Consider the following 24,893-nt stretch of genomic DNA (forward strand, 5'->3'; position numbering starts at 1 on the left):
ACTCACATTTTGAAAGAAATGGCATAAATCTGTTCAAATGATGCAAAAAATCCACAGCACTCATTTTATTTTGAATCACACAAGGAAAATATTGCAATTAAAATGCATAGATCCTCTTTTGGATGAGAAAGACATACACAGAGTGATCACAAATTACTATCTGTTAATGTACAGATTTTTAATAACCATCACACCTTTGGAAAACCAATTATGTGGTTTTCCTAAAAACAGCTGAAACCTTAACCAGATTGATAACATCCACTCCATTCTTGCTGAATGTCAGGGAAGCTTTATAAAGGTTTATTCCCCCCTAGTTGTGTAAGACATCCAGCTCTGATTCAGTGCTGCTGGTGATAACAACAGGAACATAAACTGTAGGCAGGGCTCTATGCAGCTGTTGGCATTTTAACCAGCTTGTCACCTTACTCAGATTTTTACATGACCTAATACTTAAAATAACTCACTGGGAGATCCTCCCCTCACTATTGACAGGAAAACTAGAGCCATGCCAACAATTACAGAAAGCATGGAGCAAAAAACCATGGGGTGGATGCAGCCTTTGGAAAGCAATGGAAATTAGCTGTTGAAAACATACATTTTTTTTGATCAGGTAAAGAGACTTATGGGGAAAATAACTTGGAGAGGTTTTAGAGCTGTTATAAAAGCCCTAAACTGAAGAGTTATTCACCTGCTTGCTAGTTTACAACACCTCCTGCCATTCAGCAGCTCTCCTCCAGAGAGTATTAGGGGACAGATTGCCCCAGCAACTCCTACCTGTGAGAGAGCATGTGAGGAAATATTTAACCAAACCACTGAAAATAACAGGGAACCTTCCCTGTCCTACCTGCTACAAGCACAACCAGAGGAGCTGTTTGTGTTCACCTGAGGGGTCTGACACCACCCAAAGCCTGGCAGTCAGGAAAGCAGCTCCTGTCTTAGTTTATCATCTTCCTAACTTGCTCTCATTTCTACAGGTTTAGAGATATTTTAAACATCCTCACTCGAGGAGAAGTATCACCTGAGATCGATGTTGCACATCTTGCCCCAAGGACAAGGTAGTAAATCACACAGTCACCTGACTTGCTGTATATCCATGATATCTCATTGCACTGCCTGCATAAAAAACGTTGACATTCATAGTCATTTTTTTGCTGCTCATTTGCTGGTATATCCAGAGTTGACAATATTGGTTTCTACAGCTACACTCTTTAATCCAAAATACCACAAAAATGAACAAGACAGTACACCACATGTGTGTTTTTAAACTGGCTCTCCTGCCAACTGAAGGGCCTAAGTCCTGTGTGAATTTATTGTAGAGAAACAAATATACCAAGTACTACCATATATTTGATCTGGCTGCTAAGTAACTGTAATGAGTCAAAATAAAATAAAACAGCTCAGCTAAAAAGACCTTCAAGAGAAACCAGACTGACCCATATAATTCAAGCACAGTGGCTAGCAATGCAAAAGTTTAATTCTACTTTGTAAATTTAAAATTAATAGACCAATTATGGAGTAAGGGATGCAGGATTTTGTGAAGAAAAACTGATACCCCTTAGGTTTTCTGCCAATCCCTTCACTCCTTTCTTTCTAAGGATCCAAGAAATCATTGTTTCAGTCTCCCAGGTGATGAAGCATGGAGCAAGAAACACAGGATTCTAAATCACACCAAAAAATGGTCCACTTGGAAAAGAAGGGGGGGGGGGTCATGTCCTTCTACATAATGTACTAGAACATTCTTCCAGTGCAGGAAGGGAACCTCGAAACAACAGCTTGGTTTGGTTTAGCTTAATCATTTTTTCAGTAACACTAAAAACCAGCAGGCAGCATTAAAAGATAAATTCTCATGCAACCAGTGGCTTAGATATTGGGATAGGTCAAGGTTTTAGAACTATTACTAGTTCTAAAACTACTGTTTAAAGAGAGCAGCAGCTGCCCCTGGGCTACAGCTCTGTGCTCTCAACAGAGATGTGACACGGACACAGAGATGTCTTCCAGCAAACCTCTCCAGCAGGAAATGTAAGAGATCACATCTCCAGATATTCATGACCATCCTGACCAAGTTCTCCTTTCCACAGTTCACACACAGTGACTCTGATCCAGCTTACACAAGGCAGGTCCAGTGTAAGACACCTTCACTACTGGCTTAGGTTAAGACAGTTGCCTTTGCACCGAGGCACAGGAATCTTTGGCAACCACTTGTGTCATCAGAGTTCTGAAAGCTGAAACCTTCAATCAGGTGCAGAATTGTTTTTACTTATTCTTGCTAGTTTTGTTGATGTTTCCCTCTATCTGAAAACACTGCACTACAGAATTACCATTGGCATGTTTACAAACAGGGTTTTATCCATGAGATTGTTATATCTCTTGCAAATAATCCCTTATAATGGGCTGACTATAAACTCCATAAACCACAACAACATCTGAGATTTTAAAGAAAACACATAAAAATGATTTTGCTTTCCTTGAGTCCAGACATTAAAGTCAACCAGCATCAGCCTACTAAAGTTCTCTGTGTTAAAAGTCTCTACTTACATCAAGGGTAAGCATGCAGGAGAAAAAAAAAAGCCACACATCTGAATACAGCTAAACCTATTCAGTTGCCTATTTGTATAAGCTAAGAGTGAACATATTAATTAATACCTAGAATATATTCAAATGCAGTTTTTCCTAACACAGGAAGAAAAAAGAGGACACAGTGAGAAATAAATAAAACTGAAATGAGTAACGCCAGACTCTTTCCCCCCCTTTCCTCAATAAGAGTTAAAACCTTAACATATTGATTTTTGTATATTTTCTGTTTATCTGTTTTGTCCACTCTATCTCTGCCAGTTGCCCCAGGCAATCAACAAAGCTCTGCTTGTTCAGCCTTTGATCATCTCTGTGCTGGAAGATTAGCATATGCATACTCTCATCCTCCCTTTTATCCTGTTAATAAAGCTCCAAACTCCCTCCGCTGATGTTCAAGAAAGCAACTGGCTCCAGAGCCCCCGATGATTTGCCCCCATTCCCTGCTCTGCTCAGGACTAGGAATGCTAACTACTGCACGAGTTGTGTAAGTGCTTATCCACCGGCCCTCTGAGGAGCAATTCTTACTTGTTTGATGCAGTCCACGTTTGACAGACGTTCCTGGATCAGATTGGCCCAAAGCGCGTTGGGAATTTTCTAAAGAAAGAACAAAAAAAGGCTGAATATTCACAATTGAGTTCAAAAGGAATTTTACCATGCAGGCACATTCTGGTTAAAGGTGAAGTGAGATGTCTTCTTAAAAATAAAGAAATAAATAATTCAGTGTAAGCCCCGGGTCATTAACATGAGTTAATGACAAAGAGTTAATAAGGGCACAAAAATCAGTGTTAAAGGCAAGCTGAACACAGAGCACGAACATCCATGGGGTTTTTTGCATGCTAACATGGAAGCAGTGACAAGTTTTACACACTAACACACAAATGGGCATGAGACCTGCAAAATCCATAAGAATATCACATCCATAAGTTGTCCTTTTTACCACAAGTGTCTGATCCATGACTGTGTCAGTGGGCTCAGCATCAGGGATCTTGCCAGCTATCAGTGAGACAAAGAGGATCTCAGACACTGAGCAAACAACACAAAGAGTCTGATCTTCAGGTTTGTTTCATCTTTTCAAGTAACTCTGTCATCATCCAGAAAGTTTATTTAAAATGTATTTTATAGTTAAAGATAGCTTATTTTTAAACTCAGGACTGCGAAATGGGATGGAAACTGCATTTGCCAATATTCTCAGAAGTGCTGTTTAGCTCTGTGATTCCTACTTTGTCCATATCTAGAGATGTTTTGTAAGGCAGTATTTTCTATGAAACAGAAGAACAAAGTTCCTCTACAGATTTAACACCTCCCCAACACTTCTTCTGTTGTATTAGACTTCCTGACAAATTAGCAACACCCTTCTTTCTTCTAGTAAGAATTTTTTTCACTATCTCATTAATTTAGGCCTTCATTCTATGCTGAACTTGGTTAAACTCTGTGTTAGCCAGTTTAACTTGATAAAGCCTAAACCTCTGTCCATACCACCCAGAACAGCTGCTAATCATTTGACTAAATGCTTTGTCTCAGTCTCATTTTGTCATTATTGAATGAATACTCAGAAAAAAAACCCCTGCAACCAGATTTTCTACCTCCTAGTTAAAATAAATTATCTTTCACTAAACAATGTGAGCTTGACTCTTTGTTTCCTGCAGTTCCACATATTGTAGATTCTTTTTTTTTTTTTTTCCTAACCAAAGTCTGACGGGTATAAACCCAAAAAGGAGCATTTCTGTAGGCTTGTGTTATTCTAACAGAGGTAGAGAGATATAATGACAATGTGGTTGACTATGAGGAAAGATTTAATAAAATCTTCTTTATTGCATCATGAAATAATTTCACCAGGAGGGGTGGAAGCGCTACCCCAGAAGTCACTTTAAACAAGGATGGAGGAAACACTCCAGAACACACAAAAGAGGCCAGTGTGGCACAGACAAAGTGGCTCAGCCAGGCAGAGGGTTTGCCTGGTTTGTTTATCTCTGCTGTCCCCAGTTCTCAGTGCCTCTCCTCATATCAGCCATTCATAAGGCAACTTTCAAGCAGGTAAAAGAGAAAAAGAGAAGGAAATTGCTGTCTTTCTTGGAAGTCAGCAGGTCCCAGAGGGTGGAGTGTCAGAGCCTCCTGCAGCCCCTCCCTGCTGGAGCTGGGCCCCTGCCTTTGAGCCTGTCACCTTCCAAAGGGGCCCCACGCTGCTCCCAGGAACAGCCAGTGCCTCCCTCACTTCTTTCATGTGTCATGTCAAGGCAGGCTGGAGACTGCTGGGGGTCCTCTCTGTTAAGCCTTGCCAAACCAATTTAAACCAAAATGAGACTAACTTCTTTCAGTGCAGTGGTGTTCTCAGTCCTCTCTTTGGAGTTTATTGCACACAAACAATCAAGGACAGGCGTTCAGGTGTTTCAGTGGTTTAGCTCCTTCTGCTCTCTGTGGCTCAATTCCAGTCTCATTTCCTGGGCAGTTTTCCTCCCACTGAGCAGTGGCCTACAAAATCATTTTCAAGGGGTTGCTTGCAGAATGCCTAATTATTCAACTGGAAATCGTTCTCTCTGATACCTGGGATAGCCCATTTATAATTTCTCTCTCATAAACACATAAATACGTCGTGAGCCTGGTGGATGGGACTGCACCACCCAGAAATCTGCAATAAGGGACAATGACGCACATTTGATTAACAGCCAAAGCAAACCTTGCCTGCAGCACTCAGAGCTGTCCCAACATTCAGCTCAGGTAAAGGACACACCTGCTGCTGTGGGATTTTGTTTATGTTCAGACCACTTTTCTATACACACAGTTTCCATATTGCTGAAAAACTGAACTCACTCATGATTAATTTTAAATATCCCATGTTAGCTCAGGGACATCATACTTCAACTTCCATGCCTGATCTAGCCAGAGTTATATCTCAATGATCTTTTCATAAAACTTTCACCTTTTTTTTTTTGGTGGGGGAGCACTTTCACTGGACTTTTTCTTGGAAGTTTTGGATATATTCGCTCTGAAAACAGCTACAGCTAAAAACTACTGACTTCTCCAAGTTAGCACCTTGGAGAGAACAGCAATCAGGTTTCAAGAAATTGGGTTTAGCATTCTCAGAATCGTGAATGGTTAGATTTAATTTGTTCAGATCATACACATGAAAGGCTGGGCTTTTATGGATACACAAAACTGGAACAGTTCCTATTTGTTCCTTCATAACAGTGTTCCCTGGAATAGATTGGAATGCTGACCATGCCTAGATAAGGATGCCTTGGGTTTTTCTCTCTTAAAAAGCACAGGGACATGATGCAACTCTAGAGCAGTTTTAAGTTATTAAGGAGTATGCAAACACCTCAGCTGCAATTTAGTGTAGCATTAAAAGCACACCCATCCCCCAAACTCACAATTACCACAGTTGTTTCAACTTCTTATTTTATCCAGTTAACAGGAAAAGTGAAACATGAAATAGCTCATCATTAGACTTCACTATAGGAAAACCTGAAGATGCTTCCTATTAACATTATAATAACTAGAGATGAGGGAATAATTTGCAATGATTTATCTAAAAATGTAGCCTCTTTTTCTGTTCATGGAATATTTATTGATAACCTGTGGTTCCTGAATATTCCAAAAATATTTGACTTCTTTTTGGAGCATTTTTACGTGCAGAATGATCCCATTTTACTTTGAACAGTCAATATTTAAAATTCACTACCTGAGCTGTGCTCATTAGGAAGTGGCCAGGTGTGTGTGGGTGAATGATTGCATGTCCAACTTGAAAAATTGAGCTTCAGGGAATAATCACCTATTTTAAATGTGCCTTCCATGAATCCTTGTGCCAGGAAAACCCAAATGCTTTAATGCTTGCTGTGAGCGAACACAAACGAGATGAAAGCTTGGCTAAAGATAAGTGGGTAAAATATGTGAACAAACATTTGCAGAGCTTTTTGCAGCATTTGCCCAGATCTGGTAACATTGGCCTACTGACCTAGAACTGCCTGACCTTTGGCACTGGGGTTAATTCAGCCCCAGTAACTTTATACGTGTGAAACGACATTAAATTGTGTTATATGAGCTTCACACCAGACTTTCAAAAACCACAGCCTTAATTCCTGCTTTTCCTCTTCTCCATTTATTAAATTGCTTTGGCCAGGACTCCCAACTTTTTAATGCCCTGGTTGTATCAAAGGTGGTGTAAACAGCTATTGTTCTGTTCCTGAAAAGAGATCCAAACCTATTAGTGCTAATGGATGCTCTGTTTGCTGGAGGAATCATTTACCACTTGCTTCAGCAGAACCAGGGCTCAGTTACAGCAACAGGAGATTCAGGCAGCAGCCAAGAATCAGGAAGGGAAAATACAGCTCTTGAGATGACAATTTGGCCACATTTTAAGTCACTGTAAAGCTTGCATTGATTTAGAGGAAGCAAGGAGTTCCCTCCTAGTTCCAGGAGTTATGTTTGAAGAAATAAACTCATATGAAAGAACAAAATTACTTAGCCAAAATGTTCTTCTAGACTCTAAATCTCAAAACTAAAGGCAGACTGCACAGTGCTGAACCACCACCAGGCTCTTTGGGCCCTCCTCACTACCTGATTAGCCTTGACATTTTTGACTTTCATCTTCCACACCATCCATCTTTTTAAATCAAATAAGCCCAAAAGGACACCCTTGAAAGTGCATCTGTATAGTCTGAAATATGTTAATAATTACAGTAATTAAACCAAAGGGAATTTTTGTTTTAAATTCTCCCCCTCCAAGTATAAATTTATGAACCTATCAAAACAATCTTTAATAATTAGCAAGAAGATTTCAAAGTACATATTCTCGATAAGAATAATTCTGTATCATCCCAGCCAAATGCAAACCCTTTTGCCAGTGAGTTTAGTGAGTTCAATGAATTCTTTCCTCTCAGATCTTGAAGTATATTACTTGAGCCATCTCCAAACTTCATTCACTAATTCAGTGTGATAAGATTACCCTATTTCCAGCCCAATTTTCTAAGGAAAAAACCCTAATCTATGTATCACACTGTCTGCCATCTCAGTAAATTATGAATCTGTTGGCCAATTCCAATCTTAAATTGGATTTAGCACGGGTGTAGAATTCTCACAGATATGAAATTGCTTCAATTTTTATGAAAATAGGTGATGAGGAAGAAAATATATATTCAAACTAGAGGACTTGCTAGAACGAGTCCCCAAAAACCAGACTTCTTCCACTTTATTTCTCATAGAACACCTTGACATCTGGAGAAAGAAATCAGCTAAAAGGGCAGGAGTCAGTAGCAGAGATGCTTCTCTGTATTCGACATATTTTTCCCATCTACTTGTCACTAATTTTTAATCAGGACACCTGGAAAAAACTGTTCTTTGGACCAATTGCTTTGAACATCAATTAGGAGGCCCACAGTGAAGCATGAAAGGATTTAAAAAGCTGTCTGGAGCAAACACAGTACCTGGAGTTGGGTAGAACTGAACAATCTGAGTAGCTGCTCTTGCCTCAGTTTGAGAGCTCCAAGGGCTGTCAGTCACTGCCTGGATTGTCACACTCCTTTGGAGTTAATGCACCAAGTAAGTTATTTGTGTCATGCTACAGAGAAATCAAGCATGCACAACTAAGTAGCACTGTCAGATCAAAAAAAGTTCTTTGTGTACATATTTTCCAGAGCATTTTGTACCAAAGGAGACCTGAGAGATTAATGCTTATTTTATCGAGATTATCAAACATGCTCAGATAGAAGGCTCTGTGTTTAATGACAGAAGGAACCATTCTGTAAATTGTATTGTGCACTCCTGGACTTATCCCAGTTCTGTTGCTTATTTCAAGGTTAATTTTTCAAGATCTTCATTACCTGACATTGTCTTCCTCTCCTTCTCTGCCCTGACACACTTCTCTTTGTTCATATCTTATCCAGCAGAGCTCACCCTTCTCTGAAAGGCCCTGTACCTACACGTACACAAATGTACAAACTCCCACAGACAGAGGAGTATTTACTCTCATCTGATCAACTCATAGCAGTGGAAAATCACGGGAATGCCACATAATTCCTGTTGTGTGACACGAGAACAGCTGTTATTGTATTCTCTTACACACCTGATTTTTTTCTTTATGTGCCTTTGCTTCCTCCGTCAGCGCTAATGTTTCGTTGAATAACAAAGTCTCCTGAGAGACACGTATGGCATCAAAATGTTTACTAAGCCACATTGCCTGAGGGAAGAAAAGAAATACAGGTTGAAGTATTTGGAAAGAAAATGAAGCATTTTTTTTCAGAAGGCTGCAGAAAGACAGAGCTTTCCCAGCCATTCATTTAAGGGGACAGACTTTATGTGCAGGTTTAAGTGGTTTCTTATAAAGATGTTCAAGAGTCTACAGCTTTGAATAAGGGCTTTCTACCGCTTTGAATAAGGGCTTTTTCATCTCCTGCCCCATAACACAGAATTTAAAGAAGGAAGTATTCTCCCTAGCATCACACACCACCATCACCTGCAGTTTCTGTGGTCAGTTTTCTCTGTGGTTCAAATACAACTCTGACATTTGCAATTAAGGGGTGCCAGTGGACATGAGACAAGTGACCATGCAAATGGAGAAACCCCCAACAAGGGAACACCACAAATGTGTAATTACAGTGCTTCTCACAGGTTAATTAGCCCTGCTAAAACAAAGCAGGCAGAATTCTGTTGCATTCCAGCAGTATCACTACCACTACCTCAGTGAGCTCTCGCAGAGCTCACTTAAAAATTTCCATTTAATCTGTAGTGTAATGTACAGGTGTCTCCCTCAGGAATGCCACAATTCAGTTTGCCTTGTGCTCTTCTATCACTCAGATAAATCTGAAAATTATTTTTCCAGAATAAAGTTTACACAGATGCTGAGCTCAGTGCAATGTAAAGAGTGAGCAGTGTTACAACACTGAATTAGGCTACTTACAACTGTAGTTTTCCCAGAAGCAGGTGGACCAAGTATACAAATTTTTGGAGCTGTGAAACAAGGATATGTCAATGTTAAGATGCAGAACAGCAAAGATCCCAAACAGTTTCTCACTATTGCATTGCATAATATCAGTGTAGTCACAATGAAACAATTATTTCAGATGGAAAGCTGCCTCAACGGAGGCTTCAGGATTGGGCTCTGCTGGGGAAAAGAAGAGGGGAACAGTGAGACAGTGCCAGCTGGGTCCTCCTTTAATCCCCATGGTCAATGAGATTAACACTCTGACTAACTCTGCCATTTGGAGAGATAGATGAGATCTATATATCTCAATCCATCCAAACACACAGAGTTTAGTGGTTGAACCCGAGCATAAGGTACTGACGTTTCCTTACCTGAGTCTGACTTTTATTCCCAAAGCAGTTACTTAGAACAAACATATTTTGTGATGAAAAATTATTTCCCATTTTAGTTTCACCTAAATAGGTTGTGTCAGGGTTCAGAGGAGATTTAGACACTGCAAAACGAAGCACGCTCTCGCTACGCTTTTTGACAGCTACCTTCACATTTTCTAGTCATCCTTAAAAGCAATTTCCCTCATTTCTGCTTCTTGTGTTTCTCTACTGCATATCCCTTTTCTTTCTCTGAGGGGGAAAGCTGCAAAAACTGCATCCCAGTTCTGAGGAATTCTTAATCCAATGCATACAGACAACACAAAAGGCATTACCTTCATAGGTTTTGTTGGGAATGAATTAGAGCCAAGACAAGAGAAAAAGGAGTAATTGTTAGAAAAGCATTTGGAACTTTTTCCAGAAATATACCTTGGGCTGCGACTCCTTGAGCTGTTGTTTTATATTAACAGCTTTGATGTTTTTTCCCCTCTACACCACAGGAAAACAAAAAACCCCAAACCAAACCAGATTATCTACAGGAGGGACTGGTTAGTATTTACTGGGAGTAACATAGGTCAAAGCAGAGGAGGGATCTACTCACCCAAAAAACCTCTTCAGCTCTCGATAACCAAGGGAGATGGTGTCTGATGGTTACAGACAGGCAAGGATGTGAAATGTATTTTTATGAGGCCTTCCAGGAACTTAACAGTTATTGGGCAGGTGCAATTTTTAAACATACATGAAACCCAAATTACGGATTCATCTTTACAAAGTTATCTGACTTGGAAGGTTTAAGAACAACTCCCCCCTTATTGGTTCTTGCAAATGCAACAGAACTAGTACACAATGTAGAAAAATACTTTAAAAGGATACATCAGCTGTTTTTATCACCTAATTTCTTTCAAATGTAATGTGATTAAATCCTAGGTTTTTTTTAAAATCTAACACCTTGAAACTCCAGCCCGGTACTTAGGAATTATTTATAAACAGCGTCATAAAAGAGTGCTCGGGTGCCAACACTAATCAACTTCTTCAAACCACTTCAAAGAAAATCAAAAAACCTTTCCATCCACAGATCCTTTTGAGGTTTAACTAGGAGCATGATTTAAAATTCACAAGAAAGCCCTTAGGTATTGAAGCTTTAATACACAGCTTTCTTGGACAAACGTTTGATAAAAAACGAAACATACCATTATATACACCATCTCATGCTTTAATATTGCCCAGGGCTACTGTAAATGCTCACTTTGTACTAAATCTGGTTTTCTCTCTGCTTAGTGGCTGGCAGCAGATGGGGCAGTGTAATTCACTGATTTACTCATTTGCACACTTGTAAGACTCCTCTAAAGCTCTCTCCCCAAACATATGACACGAGGGCACAACCAGGACACGATGTCACGTTTAACCCCCTCCAATCAACAAAGAGTCAGTGTTTAATACCAGAGATCCGAAGCAGCAGCCAAATGAAATCAGGAAATTCCAGAAAATGCCTTTGTCTTCAGTAACAAATCATATTTCATTCTGTGTTTAGTCCCGATGAGATGTTACAGGATTTACTCTTCCAAGCAAAGTAACTTTTAACATTCAACAGCGATTTTATCAACAACAAAATTAATCCTGGAATAATGCAAAATAACAGCTGGACTCAGTGACTTCCATTTAAATCCAAAAGATTTTATTATTAATATTAACACAACGAAATTTGTTCAACTTGTAAGAGAAGCCCTTTGTCAAACAGAAGCACATGGTACATGCTGAACAGTCTTGCAGAATTTTTTAACATTCCTTCAGAAGTTTGGCTGTAAAGGAAGAACTCACAGAAACGCCTCTTGGATCCTGAAAGCTCCTTTTCATTAGCACAAACCAAGACACCGTGTAGAAAACTTGCATCTCTGAATGTGAAAGAATTATCAGCCTTTATGTGGCCCTTTAAGGTTTTTAGAAGGAACACATAAAAGAACACCAGTGCAGAGCCCTGAGCACAAGCACTTTGCCACACATTTGACCTACGAGGTTTTCAAGGCAGATGTAAGCCATAATCATCATTAGACTTGTTTATATTTTTAAAAGTACTTTAGATCCTATTATTAATTAAAAAGGTTTTCTAACTTCACACCTGGGATAGATGCAATGCCTCTTTTCCACACATCTCTGTTTGAAATTTTCTCTAGGGCTAAAACTGTCTGGCAAGGCAAGATCATGAAAATTCATCACTCTCCTGATGGCTCTAATAAGGTTTTTTTTTCCTTCTAAATAGTCAGCACCTTCCACCATGATCAAAAAGTAAAAGCAACTCTGCTACACATTTCTGTTACATTATTTTCCATATAATTTATTCTTAAAACAACATTTAGGCTTTAATTTTAATTGGAGTTCCTCTCCTTCCTCAGTAGGTTTTTCCAGCCCAAGAGCAGACAGCATTTTCCCTTTGACAAACAGCTGCTGTAGTTCTATCTTTAGCCTCTAAGTACTGAAGTCCTGAAATGGAAACCTGCCTAATTCTGTTTGAATAATACTGAGGGGCTTAGGGACAAATGTAAGCTCAATGTGGAGAAATTTTATCAGCATTCTATCAAACTACATGAAATTCTTCCACATATTTTCCATGGGTCTCTAAACTCAGATTGATTCCTCATGCTGCTGCATCAGAAAAGGCTGGGAACAATTGGCAGGATTTGGTTTCTTTTTTTTTTTTTTTTTTTTTTTTAATGTATTTAGCAGCATTTCAATCAACATCCACCTGATCAGCACCACTAAGAGCTCACAGCACCTCCAGTGATCACGATTTCATTGATGCTGCAGCAGAACTTTCATAATGGTTTTACTCTGGTTTTAAAGAAACATCAAAGCCACATGACACCAGCTCTCCCTGACAGCTCATGCAGAACAAAAATTAGAGTTCACTTGTGCATATCCAAATATAATCTGCCTAAGGGTGAACAGTTTGTAAATCAAATAATTTGATTGAGGGTACAAGCTTTTATTGTGCAGAATACAGACTTCCTCTTCACTTTACCAGGTTTTGTTACACACAGAAGCAGACACACTCACTGTTCCTTCAGCTGAGATGCCACTGAGCACTGGAACTCATTAACAGCAGCCAGTAACGAACTAATCAAAACACAGAGAATCTGCCAGCCCAGGTAGAATAGGAAACCAAATTTACACCTGACAAAAGGAGTAATTAGCGAGCTTAAAGACAACAGGAAATATCAGATGGGGCACAGAAGGCATTAATAATTGATACAGCAGAACTCTTTGTTATTCCCTTAGAGGGTTTCATTGTTATAACTGTTAAAGTGCATTTTTTATTAGATTACCCACTAAAAAAAAAAAAGAAACTGAAAGCATCTTGCCTATAACTATTCCAAAATGCTCACCAGTCTTGTTTGTTCCCCCCTCCTCAGTCTGAAAAGTTTTATCCATCACCTGCCAAGCGCAGCAGTTTCCAGCAGCTGTTTACAAATAAGGGATTGAACTATTTATGGTGTCTCAGTTTTCACTCACCATCATCGTTGTTTTGCTTTAAATGGTTTATCATGAACTCAATGGGATCATCTGGCTTATGAATTAATAGCTCTTCAAGCATGTTCTGAAAATAAATAGGACAAAGTCAGAGGAGAATTTAACAGCGCTGCAGTCGTGGTATCCTGCATTTTTACAGCATTGTTACAATGAGGATCTTAAACAGCTTATAAATGCTTATTTATTTTCTTTCACAGGCAAAATTGAGACTCCAGAGCCTGTTTCAGATGCTGAAAAAATGAAGATGGTCAGAAAATTTCCAGTAAAAAAAAAAAATCCCAACCTGTTTGCTTTGGCTTATTTGTGGTACATATGGACACCAGGAAGGTTTGACTCGAGCAGTTTGGGGTTGACAGTGGCTGAGTCAGAGCTGACATAAAAACCATACAAGGAGTGGCAACTTTCCACTGATTTCGGGGAGGATTGTGGCTTTCCAGGCAGAGAAAGGACTGACCCTGAGAAACACCAACCCCACAGATTCCCCAGTAAGACATTTCAGCACAGCCATGAACTCTGTAACTAAATCTAAATCAAACAGAACTAATGTTCTGACTCAGATAAGCTGCAGAAATGCTCACACTGGAATAGACATCTAGTTCTAAAAAACAGCCATAACACTTTAATATTTGGAAGTAAATCCCATAAAGTCTGTATATTCCATAAAGTTTTATATCCTCACCAACTGATTGTCTATTATTGGAGTAGCCTATTTTCCTTTTCAACTTCATCCACTTCATTGGAATAATTAAACCACTCAATTTTTTTTTTTATAAACTGTTTCACTTGCGAGTTCTGACGCTTCAAGGTCTGAGTAGCAAAGAGCACAAACCATAAAAATTATATTTTTATTGGAAGTTCATTTAAAATTACTTCCCAGCGACACTTATTTAAACATAAATCTGGATTTGGCACTGCACTTATCAGCAGCTTTAAAAATAACAAACCTGAGCAAATCTGGGCTTATTACTATTCAAAAAAGTTCAGGCTGACAGTGACTGACACTGTCACTGTTTCTTGCCCAAATCCTACGTTCAAATCCTTCATTTTATACAGTCCTGCTAAACTCAGTTTAATTTCACATGAGTAGTTCTGTGAATCTCTGGGGGAGGTTCATGTTTTGGGTCCCATGTTTTAGCTTTCACATTTTGTGTTTTGTAAATGTTTAAAGTTTGGGACAACAATTTCGAGCTATGTTTGTTTGTGTCACTAAGTTGCCACAACACAACTGAAGTACGAAAAGAAAACAAGACTCTGAGTCAGTCCCATAAACATTTTATGTACAGTGAGGTCCTGGAGCTCCAAAACACAGTATTTCCACTAAAAAACCCACAAATATTATGCTACACTGGCCATACTAAATAGCTTTAGTTACATGAAAAAAAAAAGAGGATAAAAAAAAGATGAGGCAAGAAAAATAAACATTTGTGTGTATTTCAGTGAGGTCTGAACAAGTAAAAAAGGCTTTCTAACAGAATTATGGGTTAGCAGCACACAGGGACAGTCTCTATCAGAGACAACAACACCAGAATATTTAGTCCCTCGCACAAACCTCCCCATGCACGACAGAAGGGCTTTCCCCAAACTTACAGAACAAAACACACCTTTCCCTAAGGCAGGGAAACCAAATTTGCTATTTACTGAAATCCCAGCGACGCTGGAAGTGCTCTTCTGTTCCTTTATCTGTGACACATCTCACCGAGCAGCCTCAGCAGGAGGGGTTTAGCGGGATGACGCTAATGAGGAGGTGGTGACTGACAAAGGCAAAACCGTCACCGCAGTTCTTCCCGCACTTAATTTGTTATTAATTTGTTATTGTCTCCCCCTCTCTTCCTCCCCCTCCTCCTCCTGCCAAGCCCGCCTCGCCTTTCACAGACTCCTTTTTTCCCACTGGCTGCCACTTTTTTCTCCCCCAAAAACGCCAGATATGAACGGCAGCAACTGCCAATTAATATAATTAACTAAGAGAGCGCTCGGCCGCTTTCCGCACAGGGGGACACCCCCGCGTTGAGCTCCCACAGCAGCCGGCACTCGGCGCTCGCCGGTGCCTTCACCGCCCCCCCTGGGCCGTCGCCGCTCACCTGCAGGATCTGGAAGAGCCCCCGCACCGTCCCCGCTCACCTGCAGGATCTGGAAGAGCCCCCGCACCGTCCCCGCTCACCTGCAGGATCTGGAAGAGCCCCCGCACCGTCCCCGCTCACCTGCAGGATCTGGAAGAGCCCCTGCTCCTCCGCGTAGGTGCCCACGGGCGGCGGCCACAGCTGGGCCGGGTCCTCCATGGCCGCCTCCGCCATGGCCGCCCCTGGCAACGCGACGCGTTGCTAAGGGGACGTCATCACCGCGCGACGGGACCGCGACGGCCGCCTCGTTAACCGCACCGGGAAGGCTGAAGAAACGTCATCGAGCGGCGACGGTTGCCAGGGAGACGGCGTCGCGGTTGCCGTGGCAACGGCGGGGCGGAGGGCCCGCGGTCACCGCTGTCACCCCGGCCAGTCCCCACATCCTGGCCCCTCCCGGGGAGCCGCCGCACCGCCCCCGCCCGCACACCGGCCGGTAGGAGCCGCAGGGCTGGCTGGGCGGCCGCGGAGCGGAGGGAAGGGGCTGCGGGGTGTCCGGCGGGCGGGGCTGCGGGCGAGGCCCCCACCGGAGCTTCAGATCCTTCCCCACCGTCACAGTCAGGAGGGGCAGGTTAAGCACGGCCCCCGCGGCCGGCCCCGGTTAGCGGGGGAGGTTTGGAGCCGCTCGGGCAGTGGTTTCAGGGCGGTAAGAGGAGCCCCGGCTCCCCCCGCGGTGATGCATCGCCGCGTTGTCTTTACAACAGACCCACTCGGGTTTATGGCAGCCCATTGTCAGCGCTCCCCTCTGGGCTCTCCGCCTCTCTCTGCAGCATCATTACTCACTGGCTTACTGCCTGGGGCTCTGGGGCTGCACAGTTTTCACACAATATATCTTCTCTTTTTGCTTCTTTTTACTTTTTTTCCCCGAAGTTTTTCCCCAACCTACACGATTGCAGCTCAGGTGAGGGAGTTACATACGTAGAATCACACCATTTCTAAAAAGCAGCTTCCTTTCTCTCCTTCTCTTCTCGAATCCAGAAATAAGTAAACATGAATGAGGTAGTGGAGACTCTAAGAAACATAGAGCAGAACTACAAGATCTTCCAGCAGCAGCAGTTTACATTTACCAGAGCATTGGATCACACCCGAGAGGAGGCCCATGACTTGCTCAGACCTGTGGCCAGCATCGTGCAGGTACAAAGTATCCAGCACAAAATACTCTGCTCCCCAGAACAGGGACAACACAGTGTCAGGTCAGGGATGAATAAATGTTTTTACCAAGGGAAAATGGACAAAAACTCCCTGGTAATGTTTGTTACAACTCTGCAAACCAGTGGCAAAATCTGGGGAGAGAAATACCTGGGTGAGGGTTTATTAACACAGAAGGAATCTTATTTTTGAGCATCACTTTTGATTTAGTTTAACACTAAATTAAACTGGTTTAGTTTAACACTGTCATTTTGCTGCTGAGGCACAGCCAGAAATACAGGGCACAAGAAAACAATCAAACCAACTCTCCTTCCCCAGCCACTCATGGAATCTGTAATCCTTAACTTGGAGGAACCAGCAGGCTTGGCTCTTCCCCCTGGTATTGGTGCTGCTGTATCTTTCTATAGTGCTTATTAAAAATAATGGCTGTGTTACAGAGGGAGGATGATGGATTGAGGGCTGAGAGTCCCAAGTGGGCACAGGGTTTTCTGGGCTGGTAAGTGAATTGTCTTGGAATTTTATAACACGGGATGTTTTAAGTAGAGCTTAGACCACCTGGAGACGGGGGGGGGATAGTGGGTGAAGAAAAATCTGAATAAAATCAGAATTGTGGATTTGAGGCAGCAGAACCCAGGCACAAAACCCAGGTGGATGCCAAAGACAGAGTGAAGGCCAAGCTGTTATTAGGATTAGGACACAGAAGGAGCTGGTTGTGTTTTCTAAGGGCTGACTCTCTCTAATATAAGGGCTTTGCTCATTGCATGGAGGAGGATTGGGACAGACATTACACTGAGCTATTTTTTTCCCCCCAAAATAGGCATTGAGATGTATAACTTTATAAAAGTGGCAATATTCCAGTGGTACTGAGCAAGCCTGGACTCCACTTCTTGGCAGAGGTGGAAGGGCTGCTTGTGGTGGAGGGTGAAACCTCTGGGTGTGACCTCAGAATTACAGGGATCCACAGCATCCTCTGTGACACAGCAACATGGGAACTGCAGCCCTGGGGGTCCAGCCACCTCATCCCAGGGGGAGGATGGGAAAGGGAAAAGAGCAAATTACCAGGAAAAACAGGAAGCAATTGGTGCAGCATGTATTTGAGCAGGAACTGAACTGCTACCAAGAAACTTCCCTGGTGACAAAAGCAGGCACCCATTTTACTCACTGCCATTCTCCCCATTTTTAATTTGTTATAGGGGGGCACAAGAACAAAAGCAACAAACACAGAAATATGTGTGGTCTCAGCCTACAGCTGACTTGACTGGCAGCTTTCTTTGCATGGAAACTACAGGAAAAATGAGATTCCACTTGAACATGGCTAAATTTCCACCCCCTCAAGCTTTTTGTGGCAGCATTTTTAGAGTGGAGTGATGACATGCCTTAGAGAAAAGAGGAGAGCATAGGAAGGTGGAAAGGTGGAAGTGCACACCACAGTCACACAATAGCAACAGCTTCTTGAAGATTTCTACATGGACTAGGGCACAAAGTCAAAACCCAAGTGGTTTTGTGGGACCAGCTCCTCAATTATTGCTTCAGCCAGAGCCTCAAACCCCCCAGGGAGTCCCTGCCTGCAGAGCCTGGCTGTGGTCAGGACCTTGCAAGTGGTTCCTGTAGTCCTGTCCCTGTCCTGGTCACTCAGGTGCATTAACTCCCTGTTGTCAATGTGGCCAACAACAATTCCTCTTATCCCATCTGTGAACATCCAGGCTAAAATGATACTCTCATTAGGACTATTTCTGCTCACAGCAGCAGTAAAAACTCCTGCCACTCACAAGGACACAACACTCAGCAAACAGTGTGGAAGGAGGAATCTGTGCTGGAAATGGACCCTCAGGAGAAATTTTTTATTTTCCTTACAAACCTGCTGAGAATTTGGCCAAGCACATTCCATGGCTTTTCTGTATGCAGCAGCTGTACCCATGTTGGAACAGCTTTCTTGGAATCTTACAGAAAGCACTGGAGGTGCTGGAGTCCAGCTCTGGCTGCCAACCAGCCACTCAGAATTTTACATTCTGAAGTGCCTGTAATTTCCTTGGAGAAGATACTTAATCCCTTGGCATAACATTTCCTCGTGCAATGCCCCTCACTCTGAGTGACACAACTGCTCAAGGCAAGAGGGGATTGGCATTGCTGTAACAGGCTGGGGAGGGTGGTTTAGGTTAAATGGGTTGGGTTTGCAGTTCATGGTGCCACAGAGAGAACCATGAAGAATGAATGATGCAAACACATCACCCCAAACCAGAACCAGTTTGGTCGCTGCCCTCACTTCCCACCCTGCTCTGCCCAAGCAGAGGGAGCAGACAGATCCCACTCACATTCAGCCTGTTCCTCTGGTGCTGGGTTTGGCTGTGGTACTCCTACCCTTCTTCCAGAAATGAAGAAGACTCACTAACAGTTCCCTCACCCCAGCCTTCCTCAGTCACCAGGAATGACAAACAAACATCCCACAGCGCCTCACACCTGCAGAGCCACAAGAGAAAACAGCTCCCCATCACTGAGGAGCAACTTTGCAGCAGAAGTTAGATGCAATTTAACATCTAATTTACCTCTGTTTCCTCCCATGGACAGGTGCAGGTCCTCAAGGACCACCACTGCATCAGTGCCACCGACAGGCGCATCCTCAACATGTTCATCTCCATCTGCAACGACCTCCGCAACCTCTGCCAGAAGCTGGAAACGGTGCATCCCGGGGACCAGGTGACCAACGGCCTTTTGGAGAGGTGCAAAGTGCTCCTGAACGACAGCAATGACCTCAGTGCCATCAGGGCCACGTAGGTGTTTCCTTCAGCTCAGCCTCTGAGAGTCCACTCTTGGTGCCGGGAGACTGGTACTGCACATTCCCACTGGACTTCCCCACCAGTTCTGCCACAACACCTTCCTGGCTTTGGTGAGGGTACAAGGTGCTCCCCAGGTTGCTGTTGGGAAACCACTGCCAGCCTCCATTCACAAAAAGGGGGTTGGGTGCATTTATTCATCAGTTTTACTGGTGCATGGCTGGGCATTTAACAGGCCCTGAAGTCCCATGCGAGGTCACGACCTTGCAAGTTGTCCCTCTAGTCCTGATCCCTGTCCTGGTTAGTCAGGTGCATTAACCTGAGTAACCCCAGGCAGGTCCCCTCCTTCTCTCCTCCTATTCCTCCCCTCCACAGGGCTAATTTCTGTGGGGCAAGTGTCTGTACATTCTCTCAACATCTTCCAGATGCATCCCAGCAGGCAGGGGGGTGTGTTTGGCAGGACTCATTCCTCAACATGCAGTTCCATCCATGCCTTTCTGGTTTTGGGAAATGACTGGCTGTGCAATCCTGCTCTTCCCAGGGGGATCTCGGGGGGGGGCTGTGGGCTCCCAGGGTTGCACTGCTGGGTTCCTCTGCCAATTGTTTCCTTCTGTCCCACAGATACCCCCACGGTGTCGTGAATTACCTGAGCTTTGAAGAAGCAAGGCATACTTATGGAGGTGTGGTGAGCCTCATCCCCATCGTTATAGACCTCCTGAAGGAGTGGGTAACCTACACTAAAAGGCACCTGCTGCATCAAGTGAGTCATGGACGTGGCATCTCCAAGAAGGAGGCACCCACTTCCCAAAAACCATCTTCTGTGCGCTTTGCAGCTCACACCTCCGTTAGTAACAAAAATACTGTGCAATTGCAGGAAAAGGATTTCCAGAAGTTCCTGCTTGAAAATCAACGTCCGAAACAAAAAGCTCCCTGGAGGCCACCGGGCAAACACCCCTATTGAAGGATCACATCTTCTGCTTACCACCTTTAATCAGCTGGCTGATTAAAGTCAGTGAAATGCATACTAGAGATCTGCCCTGAGTCCACTTCCTGAAGAGTTGCTCTGCCAGCCAGCCTGGGACAGACGCACACTCTCTCCCTTGCTGATATTTCCAGTCAAAGTCATATCCTGACAGAAGTAGCTGTAGCTACACCTGGTCCATGGGACCAGCACTGCAGTGGGAGCAGGGAATAGTCAAGAGTCATCAGGTTGTAATCCCTCAGACATGAATCTTGGACAAGCTACCTGAAATGGGATTTTACACTTTCCGAGGAACATCCCCTCACTCACCACAGCCAGCGGGGTGAAGAACCTGAGTGTCTGAAGGACATGACCCAGAGCAGCAAAGGCCTGTTATTATGGATTCAGACATGTCTTTGAGATTTAGACTTGTCCCCAAAATTCCCTCACCCTCACTGAAATTGTTTGGCTTTCTGGACCACAGGATCCATGTGTACAGGACACTGATGTCTCCCCTGTACATGCCACTGGCCACAGAGGTCAGTGTGCTCCAGCCGTGCTCTGCTCCACCTTTCCTGCAGGTTCTACACCACAGAACATCTCCCCTTGACCTGTTTGACTCCTTTGCTATCAAAGCTGGAGATGTAAAGGAAAGCAGAGTTCAGTTTGCCCCTAGTTTGTGTGTACTGACACAAAACACCCCTGTGCTCCTCAGGCCTCTGCAAAACTGAAAGTCATTTCCAACCCAAGTGATTCGTGGGAATCTGGTGGGAACAGAGAGGGTGAAAGCTGTGGCCACATTCAGATGGTTCCTTTTACAATTGCAAGTTAAACTGTCTGTGCTTTCCCTTTTTCAAGATGAGAATCCAGCTTGTCTGGCTCTCAAGGATGTCAGGAGGCTCAGTTCATTAAAACATGTGAAATATGTTTTCATACCAGCCCTTGGCAACTCCAGCACAGTTTATCCCAGTGCTGGAAGCACCTCTCATTCCAGCCTGCTCTGGGAGGGTCAGCAGAGCCCCATTCTCTGGAGCTGATAGAGGTTTTTGGGGTGCTTTTAATCAAGCACTGTTAACTATAAACTGAAGATCTGAGTGATGCAGTGTCTGCCCTGTATCTCACTGCTCTTGTCCCCTCCCGCAGGCAAATCACCTCCTGCTCTTTGCTTCCTGTTGGAAGACACTCCTGAATAAACAATTTCCCTTTGCATACCTGGCTCAGTTTGCTAAAATTATGAGAAAGCTTCTGCTTTAAGATGACCATTCTCTGGCAACAAGCAGCTAAAAAAGGAGAATTAATACAGAGGAGGGAGCATAGGGAGGAATGAGAGCTCAAGGGAAATGGGAAGTATTTTCAGCAGCATTTTTATTCCTCACATAACCCCACTTTCTTTTGCACTTTTTTCCTATCCCTATCCACTGGTACTGCAGTGCACCCATCCTCTCTGGAGTAGAAGCCTATTTTTAGGGAGATATGATCCAAGTGAACTGACCCTTGGTGGACTCAAAATGGTAACGAAGGGTCACAGAGAGACTCCCGGGCACTCTTGGGGCCAAGGCCAGTGGAATGTCACCGTCACCCTCTCCGGCTGCACTTGAGAGCCCTGGTGCTGAGGCAGCTTCAGGCTGAAAAATCCCAGTTGCTGGCAGCTGCCCTCTTGTGTTTCATGTTGCAGACAAGTGTCCAATGACAGTTGCTGCCTTGGAAAGTTTTTCAGAACGAGCCCAGGCTATGTGGACTGAACGCTGACAAGTGTCAGGGACACGAGAGATGCTGCTCCCAGATCTTGTTTCCAACCTTCCTGGCTCTGTCCTATAGTTTAAATTTGAACACACACAGGCTCTGATGAGACCAAAATTATCCTCCAGTTTGTAGGTCACTTTGAGCTTCCCTGTATGAGCACAGCACAAATGGCTGGGCAGAGCTGTCCTACCAAACCCAGCCCACCACCGCTGCTCAAACCCCAGTGCAGTTGTCATTTTGCACTTGACCAAAGTGATACACAAAAGAAACAGTTCCCAAATCTTAATAATAAGATTCATACACACCTAATAAGGTGATACACACATGAAACAGTTCCCAAATCTTAATAATTTCTAGCCTAGCCTTATCCTTTCAGTCAGTGTCACGCAGCCAAAATTTCAAGACCCAAGCAGAAAAATGAGTGCATAAAACTTGCAGTCTGAGGTTTGATAATGACAAGACCAGAATCTGTTGGAAGACTGCAAAGTTAAGTCTCACAAAAACATCTAGACAAATTACTTAATTTCCATACAAGTTCTCCTCTTCCAGAGTGGATGGACACTTCAAAAGACAAAAAGATACAGCAAGAATTGTTTTTCTCTACTACAAATCAAGCTGTTTGAAGAATTTACATAAACAGGATGTAAATGCCAAACACAAAAGTGCAATAAAGTTTTACTTTAGCCTCTGTGAGCATAAAATTGCAAGATACACACTGAGAAACCAGGCAGGGCACCAGACTGACTTTCCTACAGATGTGTCAGTTAGTCCAGGAAATAAATGCTGCTTTTTTGTTCAAAGACTGAAATAGAGATATGGGCTGGTAATAGATGATCTCAACAGAATCCTGGCATCTGTAGCCTATGAATTACCTCTCTGCTCCCTTTGATTCAGCTAGGGGTCAAACTAGGCTTTTTTCTACCTGAGCAACCTGGTTTAGTGGGAGATGTCCCTGCTCCCTGCAGGGGGGTTGGACTAGATGGCCTTTAAAGGTCCCTTCCAGCCCAAATCGTTCTGTGATAAAATATTCCAAGTTAAATACCTGGTCCCAGTGTCTCAGCACTGAGAGGACGGGGTAGAGCTCAGACCTCGAGGAGCTCAGATCAAGTGTTGGGAATGGTGGTGGGCTCTTGAGGGAAGGAGAAAGGGGCGATGCAAGGGAGAGGAAACAGCATCCCAACGATGTCACCGGAGCCGATGCAGGATGAAGGGATGGGCTTGGCAGGGCCTCTAGCGGCCGCCTCACATCACTGTCTGATTTCTGAACAGTTCCAACAATCCTGTCTCCCCAGTCCTGAACCCACGAGGGCTTCTTAACACTGGCTGCAGGTATGCAGCCCTTGGATGCAGCATTGCCGGGTGTCTCCCCAGCCGTGCAGGGCACTGCGGGGCCGCTGCTCCCGTCACAAGGAGCTGTAATTTCAGAAGAGCCATCGGCTGTTCCCTGTCACCGGCACCCTGCTCTGTCAGCTCCCACGTCATAAACACCCTGCAGGCAGCAGAGTTGTTCTCCTGGGAGTTCTGAATTCCCTCGGGGCAGCACCAGCTCAGTCAGCTGAGCACCAAGCACAGGAGGCTTCGGAGAAACCAGGAATAGCGTCTGGCAGACGGCAAAGAGCAGAGTCCAAGACTGGAGGGAGCACTTGGAGGGAAGAGGCCTTCAGGAAAAAAGAGTTTAGCCAAGTAAAGCTCACAGACACCAAAATCACGACAACCATCAGTCAAAATTGTTTCGAACAAAGTCTTGTCTGAAAAGTAAAGCCCACGTGAATGCTCTCTCGGCTTCATTTGCAAAGCTCCTGTGTATGAACAAAGTAACTCAGCTCCTGTGATTTCACAAACTATTTCACAACCCCTTTTAAAATCCACCATTGTGCCGGCAGCTAAAGTGGTTCCAATAAATCAGGATCAATCAGCAAAGACAATTTAACTTACTGAATCTGAAGTATTTCCTTCCCTAATGTCTCCTGTGTGTTTATTAGCAATGCTATAAACTACTAAGGTTCCTCACTTGGCATTAGTGAGGCAGGTACTTTATTCTTCTCTTTTTGTACCCTACTCAATATACTCCTGGGTAATTTTAATCTTTTTCTTTTTTTTTTTTACACTGGCAAATGCAGCTTTGCAATGCCAGGCTTATTAAGGGATATACAAAATGGACTTAAGTAAGGTTAAGAGCAAGTCAAATTCACTTAGTGCTTTTTCATTTCACTTACCCCACGGTGTAGAACTCACCCAGTGCTGGGGGCATAAAATAACCTTCTGTATCATTTAACTCCAAGTTAATGGTTATGGTAACTTCTATATAAATTCTCCATATGCACTGTTACTAAAGTGTTTCCACATAATTAAGAATTATCCTCAGTCCTTAACTGGAATGCTGAGGTTCATGTATGGATTTCTAAATTGCTTCGAGCAACCTTTTAAATATTCATTTATTTCAAGAAAAAAATCCAAAAAACAACCCACACATAAAAACCCCCAAACCACTGAGAAAGGTGCCAGTCTGAAAAAAAGAAAACAAAACAAGAAAACAACCTTAACCTACCAGCAAAATGGTCCCAAAATTCCCCTTGGTCTGCAGAAGTGTCCTCCTGTGTGCACTGTGGCTCCTGAGCAGGGAAAAGCACAGTCAGGGACAGAGCCAGCTTCCAACAGCAGCCCCAGCTTTGCAAACAAGGCTTTGACATTTCCAGCTATTAATTTCTCTAATCACTGTGCAGTCTCTGGCCTGCAGGAAAGCAGAAAGCTCCCAGGCAGATCTGCAGCACTGAA

At 43.4% G+C, this 24,893-nt stretch overlaps 2 protein-coding genes across 11 annotated transcripts in view; one reads left to right on the top strand and one right to left on the bottom strand.

Annotated features, from left to right (window-relative positions):
* AK8 (adenylate kinase 8) overlaps nt 1-15,706 on the bottom strand; it is a 67,116-nt gene extending 51,410 nt beyond the window's left edge. For 2 of the 8 annotated variants that reach the window (XM_039388358.1, XM_039388351.1), the window contains exons 1-5: nt 15,579-15,706; nt 13,363-13,447; nt 9,464-9,513; nt 8,630-8,743; nt 3,097-3,165 (exon numbers count right to left, since the gene is read on the bottom strand). In XM_039388358.1, coding sequence (XP_039244292.1) covers nt 3,097-3,165; nt 8,630-8,743; nt 9,464-9,513; nt 13,363-13,447; nt 15,579-15,671 — 411 coding nt within the window. In that variant the 5' untranslated portion in view covers nt 15,672-15,706. Of the gene's footprint in view, nt 1-3,096; nt 3,166-3,508; nt 3,565-7,991; nt 8,021-8,629; nt 8,744-9,463; nt 9,514-11,295; nt 12,511-13,362; nt 13,448-15,458; nt 15,550-15,578 lie in introns of those variants that run through there. The other 6 variants (XM_039388340.1, XM_027739354.2, XM_039388342.1 and 3 more) reach the window with 6 other exon arrangements.
* Nucleotides 15,707-15,797: 91 nt separating this feature from the next.
* SPACA9 (sperm acrosome associated 9) lies at nt 15,798-21,584 on the top strand. Of its 3 annotated transcripts, XM_027739362.2 has the most exons (5): nt 15,805-15,930; nt 16,473-16,628; nt 19,209-19,411; nt 20,036-20,174; nt 20,289-21,584. In XM_027739362.2, the coding sequence occupies exons 2-5, from the start codon at nt 16,485-16,487 to the stop codon at nt 20,373-20,375; spliced, it is 573 nt and encodes a 190-aa protein (XP_027595163.1). In that variant the 5' UTR covers nt 15,805-15,930; nt 16,473-16,484; the 3' UTR covers nt 20,376-21,584. The 3 variants fall into 3 exon arrangements, with proteins under 3 accessions (XP_027595160.1, XP_027595163.1, XP_027595161.1); XM_027739359.2 differs by having other exon boundaries at nt 15,798-15,930; nt 20,036-21,584; XM_027739360.2 differs by lacking the exon at nt 15,805-15,930 and adding an exon at nt 16,059-16,140 and having other exon boundaries at nt 20,036-21,584.
* The last annotated feature ends 3,309 nt before the right edge of the window (nt 21,585-24,893 follow it).

This window comes from Pipra filicauda, unplaced genomic scaffold (assembly GCF_003945595.2).
Source record: "Pipra filicauda isolate LSUMZ 115617 unplaced genomic scaffold, ASM394559v2 scaffold121_size3267253_pilon, whole genome shotgun sequence".
Taxonomy (NCBI): domain Eukaryota; kingdom Metazoa; phylum Chordata; class Aves; order Passeriformes; family Pipridae; genus Pipra; species Pipra filicauda.

Coding starts and splice junctions, on each gene's coding strand:
- SPACA9 (XM_027739359.2), top strand. CDS start 16,485: ATGAATGAGGTAGTGGAGACTCTAAGAAACATAGAGCAGAACTACAAG. Junction 16,629..19,208: donor CTGTGGCCAGCATCGTGCAG/GTACAAAGTATC, acceptor TCCCATGGACAG/GTGCAGGTCCTCAAGGACCA. Junction 19,412..20,035: donor CTCAGTGCCATCAGGGCCAC/GTAGGTGTTTCC, acceptor TCTGTCCCACAG/ATACCCCCACGGTGTCGTGA.